General features: G+C 48.2%; 1 protein-coding gene across 1 annotated transcript in view; it reads right to left on the bottom strand.

The window, feature by feature from the left end:
• The window catches only part of lamc1 (laminin, gamma 1), a 47,968-nt gene that overhangs the window by 21,685 nt on the left and 1,804 nt on the right, over positions 1 to 24,479 (bottom strand). Inside the window, exon 2 of the mRNA XM_020623922.1 lies at positions 1,983 to 2,287. Within this exon, the coding sequence (XP_020479578.1) occupies positions 1,983 to 2,287 (305 nt within the window). The remainder of the gene's footprint in view (positions 1 to 1,982; positions 2,288 to 24,479) is intronic.

Below are 24,479 nucleotides of genomic sequence, written 5' to 3'. Positions count from 1 at the left end.
AAACAAACAGCTGTCTGACGCCTCCGACTGGCCGCCGCCTCTAACAGAGTCCCGGCTTCAGTATAAATAGCTTCATGCCAACAAGTCAAATAAGGAAGTTTACAGCTCAGCTGCTGAGCTAAATCTGTCCATTTCCAAGGAGGGGACGAGCTGGAGATGGAGGTCGGACAGAACGACACAGACCATCTGACAGCCCGCTGCACGATCTGACCCACTCCATCACTTCTGCTGGAGCACAGAAAGCTGTCACTGATATCTGGTAATGTGTCAGTGTATATACAGTTGGCCCACATGTCGGTGCTTCCCTCCCATACCCTCTACGTGGGCAGCTCACCCAGAGCCTGCTCCAGTTTACTTTGGCCTGTTTAAAACAACCACGGGCCTGTAAAGACAATGTGACATTACTCAGTCCTGCACAGCAGAGTCCACGTGTCCTCATCTGGTCACACTGATTCGAACTCACAGCTGCTGTTTGTGTTTCTGCGTGCAGCTCACATACAAAAACGTGAAACATCACTGAGATGTGGAGGTGGAGCGAGAGCTCAGCTGGTGCTCGCCACTGGGGGGCTGGACTCGCACCGAACGCGCAACACCAACGGTTTTGCAGGGGGTGGTGTGTGGAGCGGCACAACATGCTACACGGCAGCAAACCAGGAGCAGCAAGCCCCAGATTACACTGCTGAACTAGGACAGAGAACATGGTAAACATTCAACAGCATTTAGCTTTAAAGCATGAGATGCTTTGCTCCAGTCTGGTCGGATCAGAGAGCAAAGCTACACCACGATGTACAACACACGTTCCCCTCCGTGCTTCTTCACGTCAACACCATGGTCCCACTAGGTGTGTGTGGTTTAAGACAATAAACCCAAGTTCAGCTTATTGAAACTTTAGCTGTAAAATCTGGCATAAGGGATGTAGTGCTCGCTGCTCCGCCTGCTGGAGCTCCTGCCTACAGTGGAAAGACCACTGTCAGCCTGCACCGTACTGAGCCTGAGCTCTGCTAACACTGGATTAGCCGAGACTGCTCCTCTGGTCTGGAGCTTTGGTTCACAGCCTTGTGTTACACGGTCACAGCTGTGTTCATGCGAGGGAAATAATGGAGGAACGGAAGAAGCCTAAACAGCCTGACCTGAGCACAGACGTGCCCCCAGCCTGTTTCCACTCATGGAAACATTTCCTCTACATTTCAAAAACAGACTCAGCCTGAAATATCAGAACGTTATCCAGCAGAGAGAGGACAGAAGGGAAACAGGCTGTACTTCCCAGTTATGAAGCAACCTCGGCTGGAGCGAGTGAAGAAACATGGAAACACAAACAAACTGAGGACTGGGGGGGGCTCAAGCCAAATGAGCTGCTGCTGCAGTGGGAAATCCGGGGGCGTCGCCTGGCAACGTGTTGCAATACTTGGAAGCGTGAGCCTGCAACCCAACCTGCGGAACAGACTGACGGGAGGAAAACTACCATCAATCTTGAGTAAAATAAGGGCGAGGGGGTGTCCACATCTCATCCAGCTCAGAGGCCCAGTGAAGCAGGAGGCAGAGCAGCTGCATCACAGGAAGCAGAAGACGTCTGGGCAAAGCTTAGTCCTTTAGTGAACGAAGGCTAAGGCGTCACCGTTCACACACAGACAGGTGACATGTGAAAGGAAAGATCTGAACAAATGAGCGGAGAAGCATAATGAACGCAGATGGTCCGGGTCCCCTCGTGTCCTCAGAAGGACGAGTCACATCAACACACCGGTTCTGAGCGATCATCTTCATCCTGTGATGAAAGCTGGCTCTCCTGAGGGGGGTGGTCTCCCTCCAGGGTGGCAGTGAACACACTGAACTGTTAATCACTTCTAAACCACTAACAGGACTGGACACCAGGACTTAGAGAACATAGGGCGAGCTTCCACTCCGACGTCACTGTTTCACATGGTCGTGCTCGGACAAGCACCACTTCCTGTTTCTACTAAACCTGAACCTCCTGCAGTGCTCACCTGCAGGACGGGGCTGTGGTCAAAGTTGTAGGCGCTGGGACGCCCCTCCAGTGTGGAGAAGGCCACATTCCCGCCGGTGAGCGGTGAGATGTCGCTGAACTCATCGGTGCAGAGCGCCTGCTGCTCGTCCTCTCCGGTGCGGATGAAGCCTCGACTGTCCTTCTGGTATGTCTTCTCGCAGGAGCCGCTGTAGTACTGGTACGGCACCCAGGGGCCCCCCTCGCTGCTCCGCTTGTAGATGGCAAAGCTCTCCGGGCGGCTGGTATAGAACTTGAGCCGGACGTAGGTGATGTCGAAGGCCTTGCCTGCAGAGAGAAGGAAGACAAAGTCATCATTAATCCTACACTGTGTGGTGCCAGCATGTGCAACACCTGCACTGCTGCAGAGTCAGGGACTGGGGGGGTGGGGGTGTCTCCATCCACACAGGAAATAATGTGTGCACATGAGAACAGAAGGCAAAGTGTGTCACGAAGAAATTCTTAGGTTTATACAAAACTGCACAAGATGTTTGGACTTGGTTTCAATGTGATTTGTTATCACTGATAATAAATTGTTTAGCAAACAGTCTTAGACCCGCTTTCAGTTAAGATGAACTAAACCCACCTCTTCAGAATGGTTTATTCTTTATTCACTCATTGCGTCACATTTATCATCCATGTGTGAACAACAGGACATTAATGTGACAGAAACCATAGCTGAGGACGACGACGTGACCGATGCTACAAACAGTCTAAACTGGGCTGTTTTTGTTGACGGTCTCTGACCACGTCCATCAACAAACGCCTGGCACTTTAGTCAGGAAACTGGGGTAGAAGACCGCTCCTTTACCTCCTGACAGCCTGCCGTGTCCGCCACTCGTTCCCGCTCTCGACATATTTGGCGAGTCTGAACAGGCTGTGGAGCAGAGGCCCGAACTCTCCAGCAGCCGTCAGTCAGTGCGTGAAGGAACACCGCCATGTTTGAGCCAGGCAGTGGGGGCATGGCTGTTTACAGAGCAGATTCTTTGGCTGAGTAAACAGTGCGCTGACAGGGGCCCCTGCCCTGGGGGCCCCTCTGTGTCAACAGCAAATAAAGGTGAAGCAGCTGATAGGACTGATAGCACAAGCACTCACAAAAGGCTGCAGTTTATTACAGGAAACAATGAAGCAAATGCAAACACAGCCGCTTCCTCCTCCCACTGCCAGTCAGCACGGAGCTCTGGGGAACTGCTGAACTTTCTGGGTCAAGGTTAATGAACGACTGTTACTGCAGGGTGGAGCCCGGCTGGCGGCACAAGCCAAACAAAGTCTGCAGTGACACACGAGCATAACCAACCCTCTCTCTGTGTCTGTTTTGGCATCTGTTTCTACTCGTTGTTGACTGACATTTCAACAATGTTAAGTCACTATCCAGGCTCTGGTCTGGCCCCTGGTCTCTTGGGCCCCTGGGTTTAGTAAATGCATCAGCCAAGTGTAAAAACATAACATTTATACTGTCTTTGCAGTGTTTTCGGTTTTCTCCCCACAGCAGCGGTCGTTTTCCCAGGTCTGATTTTACATTTATTCAAAGTGCAGTCTTTCTTTGGAGACTCTGGGATGTTAAATTTACATATACTTGTAGATCAAAGTGCTGTGATGATCTGTCCAGAGGAGTTTCTGAATGAACAGGAGCTTTAGGAGCAGAGTTTTATTCAAGGCTGTTCTGTGAGGTGTCTTTTCCCCCCCCGGGCACTGGATCAAAGCCTGCCGTGAAGAGGACCGACAGCGGCGGGCAGGAACACACTGTCTGTCACCTTAACCAAAAAAACAATAAACGGGACAAAACAACAGAGAGGAGGAAGGACAGTGAAGAGACAAAGGACCCAGACATGAGCTCAAAGGAGGAAATGATGCCACCGTCAGACGACACAGTGCCACTCGGAAGAAACTACACAAATCAACCCAGAACCTGCTTCTCATTAATGTCCGTGTGTGTGTGTGTGTGTGTGTGTGTGTGTGTGTGTGTGTGTGTGTGTAACCCATGCAGAGCCTGGACATCGAGTTATCTGGATAAGGAGACCTGGAACGATCAGTATCTTTGAACTGCATTAATACCATCAGACCAGTTTAAACACGTAGGCCGGGATGTGGGCTGACCGGTTGTCTATGTGCTGAACATGTACCAGGGTCCTAGAGAGGGAAAAGCAGGCGTGCAGACGGACTGCTCTGGGTTTGTGGGTATGTGACAACAAAGTGGAAACACAAGTGAAGTGTCCAGACTCGTGGGGGACGGGAGAACGCAAGAATCACGTTCAGCAGCTTGATTTCTTTCCCCCCCTCCACACATGGACTCCGACGAGCACTGGGCGGGATCCTCACGCCTTAGCACAGCTCAGCCTGAGGCGACGAGTCAGCGCTGGCGAACTGATGAGCACTTGGTCGCCTCTGCAGCACGAGGAACTGTCTCTCCTTCCAGAACAATCAGTGTATTGACAGTAGGAAGAATGTTACAGTCCAGAGCCCAGACAAAGACGACGCTGTATGGCCATATATGACGGCAGAACAAAAACACCCTTACACAACCAGCTCGGTTCTCTGCAGGGAAACCCACAACCTGCTGACTGTACAACAGAAAGCGTTCAGCGGTGCCAAGAGACTATATGTAAATCACTGTAATAGTTAACGCAGTAGATATAATCACACTTAGCTGAGTCGATGTTTCTTATAAAATATGTCAGTACAAACTGTCACCTATGAATCAAAATATAGATCAAATTATTACATGTGGAAGTTGGTTTTCCATCTGCCAACACCTCTGCCAGCTTCAGGTGCCTGCCAGGCAAAGCCCAGGCCAAAGAAGAACCTAACTTTTTACTGGCTGTAAAAACCCAGATGGATTTTCTCTAAAGCAGCCGTGGAAGAGTCCAGAGCAGAACGGGCCTCCGGGCCTCCTGCTTTTTGCACCAGGGAAAGATAAAGACATTTCTGATCTGCTTCGATGTTTCTTTGAGCCACTGTCAGTGTACAGCTGAAGCTCAGTGAGTGGTTTGTTATGTTTAGGATGAGGGGCCGCTCCCCAAGATCTCGCTGCCACATCACAGACAGGAAACGGTGCTGTAATAAAGTCTGGCCTATAAAAAAGCTGTGAACTCAACCTTTAAAGCCAAAGAGCCTAGCATTTAACAGCTCTTTCTTTCTTCCAGTGTCGGCAGATTTAAGCCACCGTCCTGAACCACATCTCACAGCTCAGAAACAATGACGCCGTCAATTAGCTGGTGTTGCTTTAAGCAGAAGTAACCCTGCTATTGTGGAGTGCTGACCCCAGGAAGCTCTCCACAGGGGGCCAGAGTCAGGTCTGAGCATGAAAAGGGTTCCAGTCCTCCAGGGTGAAGGAGCTTTTCTTCTTAAGACTGTTTGGGGAGGGACCGGGGGTAACGGGTGACGGCAGGAATGAACCGGCTGGAATGCGCTTCCGCCCAACAGAGGGATGGACGAGTAAGAAAGAGTCCACAGAGAAAAAAAGGAGGGCGAGCGAGCAACACAGGCTGTTCATGTCAAAGAGAGGGGTGGGGGTTTGGTTTTCCTGCCCAGATATGGAAGTGAGGACGACAGGCTGAGCAGAAATGGCTGCAAGAGAGGGGGCTAAAGAGCCAGGCCCGGCCTCTGCTGATGTGCCACTGAGCAACAGACGCATGCATGTGACCTCTGGACACTCAACTGCTTAAACTGCATCTCACTTTTACAGAAGACAACGGACATTACAAACTTATGTCCAAGTTTAAAAAGGTTGTTTTTACAGGAAAACATTCTGGTTCCCTCAGGACATTACTGAGATAAAATCATCAAGTTTTTACAAGAAAATGAAATGTTTCAATCCAAAACAGTTTCATTGTTGTTCTGAAAGCAGCGGTTGTTTTCTTGAAATAACCAGACAACTTTTCTAAATGACAACAACCTGAATAACAAGAATGAATAACAATTCTCTGGTTCTGTCCTGCTCTTCTGTTCGACGATCAGGCTGTTAAAAGAGAAACTATTAAAACAGAATCTTTGTTTTGAAGACAAAATAATGTCATTTTGTCTAAAGGTTAGTGTTCAGAGAGGTGAAAAGCATTGTGATCTTATTAAACCACTTGTTTTTGTCACGCCCCACAGTGAGTTTTGGTTTTCTGGAGATGAGGAGGAACTGATCTTATCTGAAGAGGACTTGCTGCTGTGTCTTCTCTCAGATGAGGCTCTGGCAGCAGTGTCGACCTTTTTCCTGTCAGTTTATGTGAAAGCTTGTTTTCTGACTGTAACGTGACTTATGAAGAGTTAAACGCAGCTTGCGAGTTTGAGAACAAGCTGTCTTGTCCTGGTCATCTCCAAATGCCCACCTCTGTCCCTGCTCTGGTTTCAGACCTGGAGAGCAGTGTTACAACGGCGTGTCGGGACATGTGGGGAACCACGGCTCAGCGGACCAGGCTTCATTCAGGCAACATAAGCAGGGTTTGGTGTCAGAGCAGAGGAAATAGCAGGTCAGTGGGCAGGACTGCTCATTAGAGGATCCACATTATGACGCCGACTGAAACACGTCAGCTCTGGCTGAGAAATGTTTGTTTGGAGCCAAACACGATGGATCGAAGTGTTTCATAAAGTCTTCATTTCACTTTGAGTGCAAGGAGCAGTTGAATCCTGCTGCTCGTCCTCCATATAAAGAGGTGTCGATCCTTCAGAGAAGCAGATGTTTGTTGTCCTGTAGAGAGAAGACAGGTTTTAACGAGGAAGACGTCCTTGAGGAGGACGGACTGAGGCAGGGGAGGCCAGCTCTGTGAAGACAAACAGCTTCTGAGAGGAAATAATGAGCCCTGCTGTCCTTCACCACCTTGGCCACAAGTCTTCAGATAAAATTTAAAGGCCCAGCTACAGGATGGAGGCTGATGGAAACAGACGCCACACTCACCCTGAGCCATACAAAAACTAAAATGCCAGGAGTTTTGTGCCTTTGTCCCTGCCTGATACATAAAACAGGGCTGCTGCTTACGCAACAAAGTCATAAGGTGTGATTAAAATGTCATGAATTTTGGCGTGCAGAATAAAAAGTGAGAAAGCAGAAACATAACCACAACGGTGTTACATCAAGAAAATAATCTGAACCAGAGATTCATTGATAAAGCTGACAGAGGCAGCCCAGAACAGGAGACCTGCTGGGTTGTTATTCTACCTCTTTCCAAGATGCTGACATTTATGAATCCAGGAAGAGCTGAACAAGAAGTCTGGCGGGCCGGCTAGTAGTTAATACAGACTTTTGTTTATGCAGTGCATTGCTGTGGAGCAGAGCCTCAGGGTTGGCCTGAGGGTTGGGAGAGGAGCGTGAGGTGGGGGATTACAGTTGTTATGGGGGAGGAGGGAGGGATGGTTGAGCGTCCGGGGGGAACGCCCAGCCTGCAGCACAGTCCAGTTACTCCCATGACCTCATCGCATTTTTATCCAGAGGGCCAAACAATGGCCACTTTGACTGTGGACCATGTGGGCATGAGTCTCCATCTGCTTAAGGAATCATCCACACACTAACAGCACGGAGGTCAAAGGTCACACTGAGCACGTGGCCCTCAGTAACCTGATTACTCTGAGCTCAGGTGGGCTGCTGCACGCACTGTTCACACACACAAACTGAACTGCTGAAACTGCTGGTTTTGGTGTTTAATTGAAATACAGACATTCAGCTTTTAATGTCAGCAGGGATCAGCTCCAGTGATTAGTAGGACTTTTCAAGATGGTGGATTGTTAAATGGATTTATTTTCAAGCCAAACTATTGGCACACATTAAAAAAATGAGTTGTCATCAGTGTGTAATAAGTTGTCGTGTTCTTCCCCAGGGGGCACAGTTAAATTGCCACTTGTTAAAATGGGGGTTTGTGTCCTGCAAGATATACTAAGTAATTTCAGGAGCTGCTTGTTGGAAACAGACGGCCTCCCGTGTTCTCTAAGGAGGAAACCTGCCCCGGGGGTGTGCTCGCTGGGGGGGGGGTCCAACAGCTGGTGGACAACAGTGAAGGTCTAGGGCACAGAGCAATGAGCGGGACCAGGGTCTGGACTCACACACACCACGTTCACTGGTGCTGCTGGTCTCTGGACGGGGTTATCACTGACCTTATGCTTTAATGTGGACACAGTGTCAAGTCCAGAGCAGCCCCAGGGGGGGCCCACAGGGAGCTGCAGGTGCTTAGGTCAGAGGTCAACAAGCAGAAGCCTCTCGGGGACAGAACCACTGAACAAAAAGAGGATTGTTTGAAAGGACGTGGGGGGTGATGCAGAGGGAGGCATGTGAGGAATGTGGCTGTTTGAACAGCACAACACGACAGTTCAGTGCAGAGACTCCTCTGATCTACACACTGTCAGAGGTCAAAGGTCAGCGACAGGAGCTCAGAGGACCCCTCAGCACAGAGGAGGGGGTCATACCAATCACACCACACAGCTCTCTTCAAACCCACTGCTGAGCAGCAACATTCAGAACTCTGAGGGACCACAGAGAACAGAGCCCCTACGGTTGGTCTCCCCAAGTCCATGTCATCCCTGCTCCAGTACAGATGTGTGTGAGGGACTAGGGTCCACCTGAGACGGCGTCTCCTGGAGTAACTGTACGATTTTACCGCCCAGCCAGTGCTTTACATAGGAGCCCTGCACAGCCACTACGTCACCAGGCTGGGTGAAGTTTAACTGCTTCACACAGCATGAGACAACTCTGCACACAGCCTTTTGTTTCTGTGTGCGGTCACGCTACTGAAGGGAGACTGTACGTTGTTGTTCAGGCTTAAGCTTTTCTAGTATTTGAAAACCTTTAGTATTTCTCCTGATTTTTCTTTCTTTAAACAAACTACAAACTAGTTTCAGCCTGTTTTAGACGTTAGTCAGCTAATCCCGGGTTCAGATTACATAATTTAAAACCAGTCCCAATGGTCAGGGTAAACGACCCATGATGCTCTGAGCTCCTCCTCCTCCCTCCTCCTTCTGTCCTCTCCTCTACCATGGCCTCCATCACCTCCGAGTCGTGAACACCACCAGGCTGTAATCTGTCAGGTACCAATGTGTAATCTGACATCGTGACCACTGTATCTGACAAAAACCAGTGTGTGTTCTGCACCAGGCATAAACGCTAGCTTCAGAAAACAGGACATGATGTGAGGGGTCTCCCTAGACCATCTGGGCTGAGGAGACGCAGCAGAACGAAGCTTCGGGAGCAGCTACACAAACTGCTCAGTGAACAGAAACACACACTCTGCTCCCCTACACACAGTCACACCCTGCAACTGAAGCACACCTGGTCAACGACCGCTTTAGTCGGTTTCAAGATAAAAACACACTGCGCTTTCTTTATGTGATGAAACATCATTGTCACCATGTTTGTATTATACACCAGGTTGGACAAACACCTCAGTTTGTTTCTACATGGCAGAGGGCGTCTGTGAGCAGGCGTCCCACCGCCACCACGCGTCGGCTCCTCCTGCCACATCCTGACCTGCAGCCTCATTTCAAATCTGCTTCCTGCTCTCACAGCAGTTTTAAACCAGAGTGGAATTTTAATCGTATTCTCCTGTTACAGAGCAACTTGAGGCCGTGTGTGAACTTGACACTGGGTCAAACTGGGAGGTAAAGCTGGGACACATTAACCTCCCAGTTAATGACTAACCTGCTCCTATGGAGCCATAAGGCCTGGCTGGTTCCTGTGCTATCAGCCGCAGTATTAACACTGTACATACACCTGAATGAACCCTGCGCTGTTCAGCCCGACTGGGGTTTGGGGTCTTATCTCTGTGTGTCTGGGCTGGAACCCTGCAGAAAGCACACAGGAACTGTGGAGACATGACAGCTGCTCCCAGCCGCAGAGTGACAGCGTCTGCAGGACGCAGCTGATATCACCTTCATCTCTTCCTCTGTTTGATAAACAGCAGCCGTCCCCCCCCGAGCGCTCCGATTGGACGAGAGGAGATTGAAGAGGACGGCTGCAGGTTGAAAATCAGGATGTTAATGCTACGAATGCCCTGGACCATAGAGACATGTCAGGCTTTAGTAACGAACCAAACAGCTGGAAAATCAGTTTGTCAGTTCACTGAGTGGCCTCCTGCCTTCACACACACACACACACACACACACACACACACACACACACACACACACACACACACACACCAGGAGCCTTCCCTGTCCCAACATGGCGGTTCACCCCGTTTGTATTCGACGGTCGTGGCGAAGCTGCGAGGCCACACTGCTCACTTCTGTCCTCCTGCCGGCTTTGACAAGGTGATTTATTTCCTCATCTGAGCGATTCTCAGCGGTGTTTGACCGTTGGCGCCACAGACACACTTCAATCTTTCCAGTGATTCACACCAAGTCATGTAAAAGTGTGTGTGTGTGCGCGCGCGTGTGTGTGTGTGTGTGTGTGTGTGGTGGGGAGGATTTCCAATTAAGTGGGAGGAAGGCAGATGAAGGCTGGTAGTTTGTAGTGACTGAGGAGCTGCCCCGTCATTTCTTCATTCCACCATTCATTTGCTGCTGGAGCTGGCTATGAAGGTGGCAGCCGGCCTGTGAGCACAAAAGCAACATGTCCTGTATTTGACCTTTATTTCTGCTGATTCAAGTGGAACTTGTTCACATTCAGTCAAAAGTTGAGGTGAATTTTCAGTTGTTTTGTTTGTAAAATCAAAACTCTCAAATTAATTCAAGTTTAGTCCTCTGATAAACAGTAAGCTGTAAACAGGTTTATTACATTCTGTGGGTGTGATCTAAGATTTAAGTAATAAATGAGGTTTTCTAAGCATTTTTGATCTAAAAGCACCATGAGCTCCTAATTACTGATTAATCTGCTGTTGGTTCTCCAACATAAAATGTTAGAACAAAAATCTACAAGTCGGCAGGTTCTTACATCCTGTTTCATCCAACAAAAGTCCAAAACCAAAGTTCACATCATACAAGTCGAAGAAAACCAGCAAATACTAAAAGTGAAGAAGCTGCAGCCTGAGATTTTTGGTGTTTTTTCTTAAAAACAAAACTAAAAACCCAATGAACTCATTATCAGGATGGTTGACTGACTGACTTTCAGGTAACCGTCCAGACCCAGTGATCTTATCAGAGGATGAGCCCCCCTCGTGTGCTTGGAGAACAATTAACAGCAGAGACCACCAAAGAAGCAGCCGTCTGCCCAGAGGTGTCAGGAACAAACACACAGGCCTCGTTATCAGAGACAGAGTCCCAGCAGGAGGCAGAGAGCTGGGTGGCCTTTTCCGCTCAACACAGTGCAGCACATCTACCACAGGAAACACAATCCACACATCCCAGGTTGCTACAGGCAACAGTGTCTTTTAGACATTATATTTGTTTGTTGTGTAAAACTGTCGATCTCACATCAGTGATGGAAATGTGGCACATTGTTAGCACATGTTATGAAAATCTGCCCTCTGTTACATCATATTAGATAACTTATTAGCTTTTTGCTTTGTTTTTTTTTTTACCCAAACCACCACAGCAGGGTAAGCTGTAAACCCAGGGGACAGACTGGCACTGCCAGTGGAACACCAGGAAGATCTACAAGGTCTATTCTAATTTAATGACAAGTCCACATCACACAGACTTATTTCTGACACACATCTGTGTCCAGCTCACTGTTGCCACGGGCGCATGGACCTGGCTGTGACATGGAGGAAATAAAGAGCTGGAGGTCTCCCAGTCCTTGAAAATTACTGATGTCTTAATAAATAAAAAGAACTTGTGTTGTCTTTAGGACTAAATGGCAGCAATCGGGAACATCGTGTTCTCCAAAACACCCACAGTGGAGAAAAGGAAACATCTGGAAATCTGCTTCAGCTCTTTAACAAATGAAAGCCCAGACCAGAGGAGCGTCCCAAGCCCGTGAGACATGCACAGCCTGGACAGTGAAAGGAGGTCAGACTGTCGGAGGACGTCCAGCTACCGCCTGCTCCCGTCCTCTGAGACTGACGGGGGGGGGGGGTTATGGTGCTGTCGCTGAGAGAAGAGCCAGATGATCACAGGCTTCATCTCTGCTACCTTAAAGCTGTTTGTGCACATGGACTTGGTTGTGTTTGACAAATGAAGACTAAGTCGCTTCCCCCAGCTTCGCTTTTCTGAGCCCTTGGCTCACCCATCGGTGATGTCGCCACAGGGGATTTCCCCCAGGTGTCGGCAGACAAGCTCTGCAGTGACATCACTGATCATTTAATAATGCTTCCAAGCTTCCATACACAGAAAATCGGTTTCATTTCTTGGCCCCTCTTCCCTGTGATCGAGTTCTGAACTTTTAACTAAAACTATGGCAGAGAACCGTGTTTATACTTGACAACACCAGGAGCAAACAGGCGAGACAGCGAAACTCTTTAAACCACGGCAGAGTTAAAGCTGGATGTTTGAACATTCATGTTCTCCATCAACTGTGCAATTACCCCGCTCAGGTGGAAACGATGAACAAAGGCCTGATGAGTCCGCACGTCTGCAGCGCTCACCATAATTATCTGTTTGCCCTCGCTTGGCTTTGAAAACCAGTCAGTTTTACTCAGTCTCTTCCTCCTCCCAGGGAGCAGGGCTAAAATTACCCTGCATGCATCTGCTTGTCCCTGTAATGCACCTCTTCTCCTTCACGGACAGTGCACCGGTTATAATAACAAGCCCCCGTCTGCTCTCCCTGGGGCGTTGAATCGCTTCCTGGGCAAAGAAAACCACAGAGTCTCAGCAGGACCTGGCCCTGAACCCCCTTAAAACCCCCCACAGAGCCTGAACACCCTCCACTACCATTTTCTCAGAGGTCAGAAGCTGTTTCTCTTTCTGTCTAGCCAAGTTTACCACAGCAGTTTTGCTTTCCAGAGGACAGGAAATGCTTTGAGTTTACAGTTGGGTCAGAGATCGGAGGGCTCCTCAGCCAATCAGCTCCGCCAGAGGTTTTGACTGAGTGACTCCACCAGATTCCATGCAAGAAAAGCACATTTTAAGGAAAGCTCTGAGTCAGCATTATAACCACTTTCACAATGATTAATTGGCTGATCGATTACCAGCTACTTAGTGAGCCACTATCTGACAAGTTCACAACACCGACCCTGAACAGCAGCAGCATGCCTCTCCCCCGGTCACCTGTCATCTCACCACTGCTCAGTCTTTAATACGCCAAATAGAAAAGTGTTCTCTGAAAACCTGAGCACAAATACCCAACATGGTTCCAGCCTCCCACATGTGGGGGGTTACAGTTCCATTATCAGTTGTCAAAATAATCTAAGTAAACTCTGGATTTTGAACAGCTGGTCAGACTAAAAATCCATGTGAAGACAGAGAGCGGGTGCAGTTTTCTGATGGTGGTCAGACCAAACCATTACTCCTGTGAGGAAATAACAGTTTGTACTGGAGCTCATTAATAATTGACTTTCCTGGCTCCTGAAGTTAGAAAATGTCAACACACCTGAAGATTAAATCACGCCGACATCCATAGGTGAGATACAATCATCAAAGAGCTCAGCCAGGTCTCTTAAGACTCCTCGTGTTTCACGTTTCACCTCCTTTACCGCGGCTCCTGTCGACCTCACACTCGGCTAAACATGTTCTAAGTTGGTGTTTGCAAGGATTCATTTTATTTTCTGTGAAAACCAACAGATCACTTTCGTTTGTGTCCACTTTACATAATAGTCACCTGGGGATGAAGCAAACCGGGACTTTATGGTGCATTTAATAACCAGCTGACATTCGCATCAACTGTACAGAGAATGTGAAGTCATCATGCCATGTTGACTTTTGGGTAAACGCACCATTTTGGTGTGGTCACGCTCATTGTCCTTCACAGAGATATACACTACATACATCTGTAAGTTAACTTTAAAAAGTGGATGCTTCAGCTACGTCCAAACGTCCACTGAATCAGTTAGTTTATAGAAAACTAATGGTTTTAAGCAAAAGTGTCAAATATTCTCTGATTTTTGGTTTTCAGTGTCACATCACAGTAAACTGAGCCTCTCTGGGTTCTGGATGGTAGGTTGGACCTGACGACACTGATGCAGGACGTTCTGACATTTTCCAAGGTGCTCTGATGTTTAATAAACTAAACGAGTAATAAAGAAAATCTTGGTTGGCATGTCCCACTGGGAGCTGTGGCTCTCTGCTGCTGAGGATTCTCTGGGTCATGGGAATTCAACAGCTAACACTCAAACTTCTCTAAATGTTGGAGGGCCGTCGAATGCACCGCCCACTTCCAACTCCATCACCACACAAAGAGCTGCTCTGTGTACAACATGCCTGTGGTTCGTGGCTCCTGCTAAAGCGGACTGATCCTTTAAAGTCAGCACACTCTGAAACCTGATCACAGAACAGACATCTTTAAGCCGGCCGCCTCCTCGGCACAGCTCCTCCCCGACTTTAACCAGCAGATTTTATCTCCAGTTGTTTAGTCTAAGTCAACATGTCACCCACAAACATGAATGTGTAGCAACAACACACAAAGATCAGATCGGACTAAAACATCAGAACAGGGCATCAAGGCCTGAAATGGGGATAAAAAGGTGGATTTCTACAGGCTGACTCAGTTGTTGAACACATTTAGCTTGGTCAGGTGGAGACCTGTGGGCTTTTGTGTCTGAATTCAAGTCCCAGCTCGATGGGTCAGTTGTTCAGGTCGGTTGACACCAGTAACTGGGGCACCTGACAGATATCCGGCACCATTGTGGCCATGGGGGTGTCTGAACAAAGCCACGAGGAACCTAATCGTGCCCTGTGTGTGAAGCAGTGAAGGCCATTGCTGTGACAGACTGATGAAGTGTTACATGCCCATGTCAGGACAGGGCTTTATATCCTGCTCTGAATGTCTTTATACAGTATGTTCTGCCTCCAGCACGGCGCAATCTGCTGCTACAATAAATTCCTGTCAGTGTGTATCCAGTGCAGAAGCATCACTGTGTGGAGCCTGAGATTGCAATTACAGGCACAGCCTGTGACTTCACCGGCTCAAGTCTGGTCCAGATGTCAGCAGCAATAAACCGGGGTCTAACAACAGCCTGTCACAGGTCTGACACAGCTGACGACGGAACACACAACACGACACAATATGTGGAAACGGCATCGACACAAAGCAAACTGACGAGCTTGTACGTGACCAAACGTTAGTTCACTGAAGTCACATCCCCCGTCACCTCCTAACCCTGACAACCCTCAATGGCAGCACGGGGGGCAGGACGGGACTTGTGCTGTCAGGTCGGTCCAGCGTCTGCGTGCGACAGTGGCCCTGAACTCAGCACAGGCCTTTAAATTAGCACCCAGCAACAGGAAGGTGGAGTTTGTGCTTCAACGTGAAGTGATTGAGTGAACAAACAGAGGTCACACATCAGGAGGGGGCTGTTTGCTGGGAGGAGGACATGAGGAGGGGGCTGCCAGGGAAAGAAAGATGAAGGTGGAGGGAGAAAAGTCCAAGTGAACTGCTAGAGCTGCTGGTTGACTGAACACACCTGATCCAGGTAATCAGCAGTGGGTAGGGTGGTGGGACTAGACCCCCGGTCCAGAGAGTGTGGGGTCACAGCACCCTGACAGCAGAGAGTGACCAAAAACACCACACTGATTTTATCTCAAACTGACCAAGTCCAAATTATTCTGAATTTTTTCCTCAGATTTTTAACTAGTAATTAAAAAATGAAATGAATTTTATCACAAAAATCCAAATTTGAGTTCTAGTTGTTCACTGACCACGAATATTTTTTTTTTTAAAATCATAGTTAACATTTCTTATTTTCGTCTTCCACGGGCAGAACCAGGCATCCAGAGCTGTGCGAGATCGCAGGTCGGTGCTTCACGTGGCCTCAGACTGTGCTAGTCATCAAATCAGCTGCAGACCAGGCGAGTTACAGGGAAACCTGCACCATCCACAGCATCGCTGCTTTTTATTCTGGTGCAGCTCCTATGTGTTCGTACTCGGGTCACTTGGTCTGCCCGAGTCCTGCAGGTGCAGATGTGCAGTGACAGGATAAAGGTGACTGTAAATTGCAACATAAGAAACAGATGTGTGTTATGCTAATGGAGCTGGGCACACAACCTGGACACACATATGCAAAAGCAGCCACACCTCGTGGGTTTTGTCTGTTTCCCCTCATTCTGGGCAGCAGTTTGCTAAACACTGGATGACTTCATTAATTGTAACAAATCCCATATAATCAAAGTGAGAACAGCTAAACAGCCAGTGACATCTGGGCAAACTGCCGATCCAGAACCTGAACCGGCCTGAGTGGATGGAACCAGGCCAAAAAGGATTTCAGTTGTCAGCCTGCGACTTCAGTTGCAACGAAGAATCGTCGTCTCTCCAGCTGCGGATCTGCTCCTGACACTCTGGCCAAAAGTCCTCACATCTCCATCAGTTTCAACAAACACCCCATCACATTACATCAGGCTACAACTCTGCAGCTCAACCATCAAAGGACAATCAAACTGGAACTAATGATTATTTTCATTACTGATTCAGGTCTGCAGATTTTTCTCACTGATTCGTTTATAGCAGAATCACATCAGTCTAAACCCAAACACATGCTGTTTATCTTTGGACTCGTTCTGAGGTTTCCCAGCTGTGAGGGGGCGACACCGTGTGAGGTCACAGGGGCAGGTGCATGCAGGTGGTGTACAAAAAAATGCACTCCTCCCTCTCAGAGTCCCACCCCAGTCAGATATGGACTCACAGACATGAAACACACATTGATCTGACTTTGTGCGACATCCACTTCCTGAGGAGCTCATCATCTCCGATGTCCCTCCTCAACAAACCTCCATAAACCCACAGAGACCAGAGGACCACAAGCTGCAGAACCTGCCTGAGAACCCTCCTGGTTCTAATTTCCTTCAGCATCACAGAGATACACTGGCATGGAGACACTGCACACAGCAGCTGCTCACTGGGACTGGCTGCATGAACAGGGTCGGAGAAGAACCAGTGAACACTGCAACGCTGTGTCTAGTGCAGCAGGCTTCACATGATCAGCAACTGACTGAACATGTCAGATACCACAGAGGGAGTGCTGATAAAGATGGAGAGAGCACACGAGCATCAGCAGCCGCTGCACATCAGCAGTGTCTGAGCAGAGAACATCCAAACTAAAGCCAGTTCCAGACTGATGAACAGTGGCAGCACAGCCTGGTCAGATGGAACCAAAATAAATCAGGCTGGATCAGAGAGGCGCCCTGTGTTTGGTGTGCAGCTGGCCAGGACCACCACAGAGAAACCTGGGTGTGTGCAGGAGGTGCATGGGAGAAGACAGCTACAGCCGATCTATGAACACTAGTATCTGAACGACGACCAGACTCCCAAGTCTGAAGAAGGCTCAAGGTTCAAGGATTTTATTGTCAATTCACCATATGTGCAGGACATACAGAAAATCTAAATACCGTTTCTTGCTCACCTAGTATTGGGTGCCATAACATTTAGGAACTAAAATAGACTAACGCAGAATAAAAAATAGAACAGAACAGAATAAGAACTGGATTGACGTAATTAGGATAAATCTAAACGGTACAGCCAATAAGCTGTGACTCAAATCCATGTACAGTCAGTGACAGTAGTGCAAATAATAGGAGATTGTGAGATGGTTCAGTATCACCAGGGCGTTTGTGATGAGGTGCAAACAGCATATGAGGTAAACATAGACAGGATTGCAAATGACCAACAGCAGCAGACATCCCAGCAAAAAACAGATTTACATATGGTATAACAAAGAGGGGGAATGTATCGAGTTCGTGCAACAGCGGGGGTAGTCCTTTTATATCTTTTTATGTTCTGTGGTGGGTTACGGTCCAGGAGGGTAGTGAACAGTGCTCAGCATCCTCACAGCCTAGTAAATGAAGCCGTTTGCCAGTCTGGTGGAGTGGGCCTGAAGGCTCTGATACCTTCTCCCTGAAGGCAGGAGTCTGAAGTGGGAGTGTGCAGGGTGGGAGGTGTCATCAGCAATGAGGATGGCTCTGTGGGTGATGAAGATGAAGCTACTTTAAAGTGTTTTACCGTACTTTCTGGACTATAAGCCGCTACTTTTGTCGCTTCATGCACACACCCTCATCATGGACAACACACGACGAAATGCATATGATGCCGCTTCAAGTTACAGGTGATCGATCTGGCTGTCTAAATATCTCATGTTACAACGTGGACACCTATGTACAAACTGTTTTTTCATTTTAAATTTAGTGGGTGTGGCTTATATTCAGGTGCACTCAATAGTCCGGAAATTACGGTAATAAAGAATGTGTTTCAATCATTTGTCTAGGATGGAAAATGGAACATTGGAGGGGAGTCTGAGGAAGGGGGGGATGGAGATGAAGAGGGAGAGAGTGGTGAGGAAGAGGAGGAAGATGGAGATGAAGAAGAGGGAGAGAGTGGTGAGGAAGAGGAGGAGTCAGGCGTAGAGGAGGAAGATGGTGATGAAGATAATGCAGAAGAGGAGGAGGGGGGCAGCACTGAAGAAGATGAAGATGGTCACTCTGACCTGGACTCTGAGCAAGAAAGCGAGGATGAGGACAGAATACAGGAGAATAAAGAGACCAATGCCAAACCACAGAAGAGTAAAGAGGAGATGAAGGCCCAGCAGGAGGCAGCCAAAGCTGAGCTCCCTTACACATTTACTGGTACGTACGCTCATAAATGGATTTAAATAAAGGAAAGATCTTTAACTTTAGGTATTTTTCCTAATTTACTTTTTCTATTTGAGTTTACTTCTCAACTGAATCTCAAATGAACAGTGCCAGTATCCTGAGTGAAGCTGAGGTACGAGTATTTATCCCTTCACTAAGTGCTGTAACAAACTGCTGTACTCTGTGATTCTGTCTCTCATAGTTCCAGAGACCTTTAATGACCTGAAAGACTTACTCCATGGTCACACCCCTGACAACCAGCGCCTCATTGTGGCCAGGACTCAGAAGTGCAACCACCCTAGTTTGGGTGTAGGCAATAAGCTGAAACTGCAGGTACAATATATAATAGGCATTATTTTTATAAATTAGTGTGGCACTTAAGTCTCCATCTCAGTCTTACATTTATAAACCTAATTAATGTTATCACTGTTTGTCTCAGAAACTGTTTGGCTTTCTGTTGGAGTACATTGGAGAACTGGCCACCAGGAGTCCGCCTGAACTCACCGTCATAGATAAGCTCATACCGTGAGTACAGAAAGTGGCCTTCTACCTCAGGTTTACCTCTGGATTCAAATGTTTCGTCCTTGAAACTTTCTTCAACCTTGCACTGTTTTTCCTTTCTCTCTTTGTAGAGAATTGTACGCTCTGTGTCAGATGTTTCCAGAAGCAGCTTGTAACGTCATGCAGAACGTCCTCAGAGATGCTGGTCATAGCGTGGAGGAGGTGCTTGAGGTCAAAGGACATGCAGCTTTCCCAACTCTAGACATGGTATGGATTAGTTACTGTGAACAAACATAAACATGTTAATTGTTCACCAGGGTGTACAGAGATTTTTGAATGTTACTGGACCCAGTAAGTGTTCATTGTTGACCTGTTGGTGAATTTACTGGCCTACACACATTTAGGCCATAGGTGCAGGAAGGGGAGGTTCTCCTAGTGGTGGCTGCACGTGGCATCCACTGACCCCGTCGCTGTCGCTGATCTCCTCCATGTTTATTGTTACCAGTCTGTGAGGGGCTGACGACAGGCCGTACGTGCAGAGGAGGAGACGTTAAAACCACCGCAAGGATTCTGATCTGACCGTTCTAACGGAGCTTGCACAGTCAGAGGTCGGAGAGGAATCGGGTCTAGGAGCACATACGCAGGTGGCTCAGATCTGGTCTGAGGACACCTGGTCTGTTTACACTGCTGTGGACACAGCAGGTCTGGGATGTGGACGCAGCCTAAAGCAGAACCGAAGCATCTGAGTCACATCAGGATGGTGTGGAGCTCAGTGCTAAAGCAGCTGATCTGTCATGTGTTTGAATAAGATGCGTTCAGCTGGAAACGCGTCCGTCTGGCCGCTGCCTAGTAAAATGCAGCGTGTCGTACAGGAAGATGTCTGTCTCTCCCTGTGACAGCAGTGTAGTGTGGGAAAACTGTTGCTCACCACCCTTCTCAGGCTTTCACAACCCACCATTAAACTGAGTTCACTCTGCACTGGCCAGCTGTTGGAAATTACACCAATCTTAGTGCTGGGGGGGGGTTGTTTTCTGTGTGAGGAATGAGCTCAGCGTGGGAAACTGGGGTGTGAAGAGCTTACGAGAGCTGCACATCTGGGTGACTGGGAATCACTGCAGCTGAGGAAAGAGGCATTCACACCAAACCCCTGAAAAATCCTCTTGTGCTTCATTTCAGACCCAAACCTCCATGTTCGTTGTGCACAGGGGCGGGGTAGCGGCTGCTCAGGCGTCACACTGTCACCGGTTGGTGCCGTCAGCCGCCCCGGCAGATCACTGGGGCAGAAAGAAGACTTTCTATACTGTGAGGAACTCTGGGATGTTCTGCCTCTGTGTTCAGCGAGTAACACCCCACAACACTCAGGATGAGACCTGCAGGTCTTCACGTGACACTCACATCTGCGGTCTGAACTCCCCTCTAGGAGGCCGGCAGCCTGACCGGCAGCGTGCCGCCAGCCCACGCCTTTCACACTCTGGGTTTGTCTTGTTATGTATTTGGCCTTTATGCTGACTGAGCAATAAGGTGGAACTCAGTTTTACTTTATCAATACTAATGTTAATACATTCTAGAGGACTGCTGTGCTATAAATGAACCAGGAAACAAGGCTCGGCCTGCTCCCACATTCTGAGCCTGAAACCCTCAAAGCAACCCGGTCACAGCCAGGACCACGTGTTGAGCTCCACTACCTTTTCTGTGACCACGCAGCTCCAGACTCAGGTTACCTCTGACACATCTGAACAATCCCAGCACGGCTCAGCTGTGGAGCCAGGTTTCCCTCCTGCAGCTGTGTGGTTAAACCCAGGCCGGTGACGGAGGCCCCACTCTGTCCATCTGCACCTTCTCTTCTCTGTGGCTCTTTCATGTCTCTGGGGGCCTCCACTGTGCAGCCTGAGCTGCAGAGGCGAGTCGGGACACGTCGCCTTCCTGCTGCATATCAAAGAGCCCGAACACACAGAAACACTTCCACATCTGAGCTCCACAGAAGACACTTCATGTTTCCTGAGATTAAGGGGTTACCACACAGTGCATGGGAGCTCTATAACCCCCACCACACTCTGAGCCAGGTACAGAAACAGTCCCGGCTCTGGTGAGGATGAAAACAGCATAGAAGGTAACACACAGCTTCAGTTAGAAGTTAGAAGCTGAGCATCGTCCTGCTAAAAACCACTTTGGTACAAAATGTCAAAACATTCAGAAAACATGCAGCCATGGAAGTGAAGGAGCTCTTCAGCTTTAACAAACACTCGCACACCCACTTCCTGTCCAGATGACAAACATTTACACAGTCCCATCCACTGAACCCAAAGCCTCAGTCCCTGCACAGCAAGGCAGGAGACAGTCTGACGCTCCACAGCCAGCGGCGGTGGCACAGCTCAGCTCATTACATTTGAGACTTCATAATAAAACGCAGACCGACGACCAGCAAACTGTGTCATCACACGTTTGCCTGTGTAACAGTACTTCCTATAGTTATAGATAACCGACTAATGTGATCTGGACCCGTCACGGGCGACAACAAGGACGCACAACACAGAGACACAAAAACATTAAAAAGACAAATACAATACAGAGATGAATTGAAGCCCAGGTGGCCACCGCCTCATGATCTGTCCTCGTGTGGCCTCAGACAGAGTTGGAGTTTTTGCTCAAACTGACCAATTGAACTTTCACTGTATCTTCAGCTTCAAATGTTACAACAGGATGAAGCAGGTCTGTGAAACCTTCTAAGGCCTCGTGGAGGAAACTCAGTTTACTGCTTGTCAAGACTCTTTATCACCTGAAGACTAGAAAACCTCAGAAAACTGTAAAGACCATCCCGCCAAAGGGTCAAAGGTGACGACTTCAACCGCGTTGTTCTGTTCGAACCACAACCCAAAACCCAGAGATTCATTAAACTGTGACAGAGACGAATCTTCACATCAGAGAAGGTGGACCAGAGAATTCTGGCATTTCTTTTAAAAAATAGCTGCAGATTAATTTTCTGTGATCAGCTAATTGATTACACATGATCGACTTCAAACAAACAGTACACGCTCACTTCCTGTTGCAGTGTGAGAAAACAGCTGCATCTTAAAAACAAGTGTCAGTGAAGCTGAAATGTCAACTGAATGAAATGTTCCCGCCTGACGTGCCGAGACACCGTGACCTCACACATTCCTCCTGATTAAGTGGTTTTCTGCTGCACAACAAAGGCTGAGCTCCAAGCATGAACACAACGGAGCCAACAAGGCAAACATGGCCCAGGGGACAGAAAACACAGCGTCTCATTAAAAGCATTTCCATTTGAATCAGCCGCAGCTCTGATCAGACTTCAGCACCCGAGGCTACAGAGACTGCAGCATGACTGAACTGCACAGGAATGTCGAGCACTGATAAAAATGGTGCTGCAGAAATAGACAGGTATTTTTAAAAAGGTCGAGTGGGAGCTCCAGAAAGCTAAGACGGGAGCGACCAGAGCGACCAGAGCTGCAGAGGACAGCCGCTCTGACTGGGACCAACATGATCGCAACCAGGACTTTTCATTCCCTTCATCAAGCCCACTTTGAAGTCACTCTGTGCTGAATCCATTCAAAAGTTTACAAATATGCTGATAGCAGCTGCAACAAACCCAATGACACTACCCCCTCCTCAGTAAGGCCCCAGCCTCAGGGCCTTCCACCAGCACAGGGCAGGAAGCACAGGGCCAGGTTTTCTCCCTTGTGGTCGTCACTGGCTTACTTTGGATCAGGAAGAAGAGCCTCTGACACACACGAACCAAGTGGCTGGCTTCCATCCTGTGATGGTGCAACGACAAAGAAGATTTCTGGGGTATTTCCACCTTGATGAAATGCATGCTGGGAAGTCTACAAAAATAAGCTAACAATGTTTCTACGCAACTTCATTTGTTAACTGAACAATGCACTGATGTTACAGTGAACGCAGCTTTGTTTAACACAACTTATGGCAAGAGACACACTGAGGGGTCAGCGCCTGCAAACAACTGAACCTTCTGAGTTCAGAACAAACCGCAGGTCAAAAGTCACATCATCAGTTCAGTGAAGTAAGAGCTGAACCCGACTGGCACAATTTCAGTTTTCACTTTAATCACTGATCATTTAAACCCCTAGTCATTTACACCAAAGAATGCCTTCCTGTTTTTACAGTGGAGTTTATATCAGTTCTGCAGAGTCCAAGATGATGAAATGTTTGGTATTTTTACCTTCAAACAACTGAAGTCAGACTGTGATCAGCTGATCTGATGAATCAAGGATCAGGTATGTGCACGGCTGTGACCTGGAGAATAACACTGCTGTTGTGTTTTCTGGTTTCCCCACCACATGTCACGGCCTCAGCAGCAGACAGAGCGTGGAGCTCGTCGAGATCCTGTGATGACGCCATTTCAGGTTTCATTTTCCGTTATTTAACCAGGTGCACTTCTGTCAACGCACATCACACAGCTCCCTCCACAGAAACTCTGAGGACAGCAGTGAGCTGCGACTGAAAGCTCAGGAAGAGGCTACTTAGTAATTTTAGAAACTCGGTGAAGTCAAGTCCAACGTCTCCAACCAAATTTTATGACAATTTAAAAATGAATTCAGTAACTTCATTCAACATTGTTTGTTTAAAACCAGACTGTTGCCGTTTGTTCATTTTAAATGTCAAACACTGCAACTGTAGACGTGTTACGCTGCTGCTCCACTCAGCTGTAATCTACCGCCAGAGACCTGATGAGCCAGAGCCCTGATGAGCCAGAGCCCTGATGAGCCAGAGCCCTTCAGTCCTAAGGAGACACTGTGGGACCGGCTGTCCTCAAGGGACAAATGAAACCAAACTGAGACGATGGTTTATTGCTCCTCTCTGCAGTTTTTTTTCTCTCCAGATGATGCACAGCATCTCAAATTAGCCTCTTTTTAAGTTTGAAAGGAGAGCTCATCAGGCTCTAAAATAATTAACGGGTTTTCTGAAGGCTTGTGCCTCTTTTTGATCTCGGACACAGAAATCAGAGCTCTCTCTGTGAACCGTCTGTTCTCATCCCAGCCCAAGTCATGTATCTCATGCTGAGCTCTCTGACCCACTCCCTCACCCAGACCTACACTGATGTGTAAACCTCAGTGAAAGCGCCATCTGATTTCCCAGCATGCCCAAGTGGGTCGACACTGGTCACATGGTTCTGCTATACAGCTTTTTGTTGCGTTGCTCACCCTGTACTATATTTAATTCGTCTCGTCTAGCTATTTTTACCTGCCACCCTAAGTGTAACTGCTCCTGTGATTCACGCCCTGCCCTCCTGTTGTATTATTGTATTGTTCTGCCGGGTGCATGGTGCTTCCCGTGGCTCGGCTAAAATCAAAGGATGCTGCCAAAGATAGAGCGCCTCGGTCGTCACTTCCTACCAACCCGGTGCTTGCCACAGTATATAAATATCTACCTCATGTCTGAA

The sequence above is a fragment of the Monopterus albus genome, unplaced genomic scaffold (assembly GCF_001952655.1).
Source record: "Monopterus albus unplaced genomic scaffold, M_albus_1.0 scaffold316.1, whole genome shotgun sequence".
Taxonomy (NCBI): domain Eukaryota; kingdom Metazoa; phylum Chordata; class Actinopteri; order Synbranchiformes; family Synbranchidae; genus Monopterus; species Monopterus albus.
Note: the sequence above shows the minus strand (reverse complement) of the source record. Positions and strands in the feature narration are given on the sequence as shown.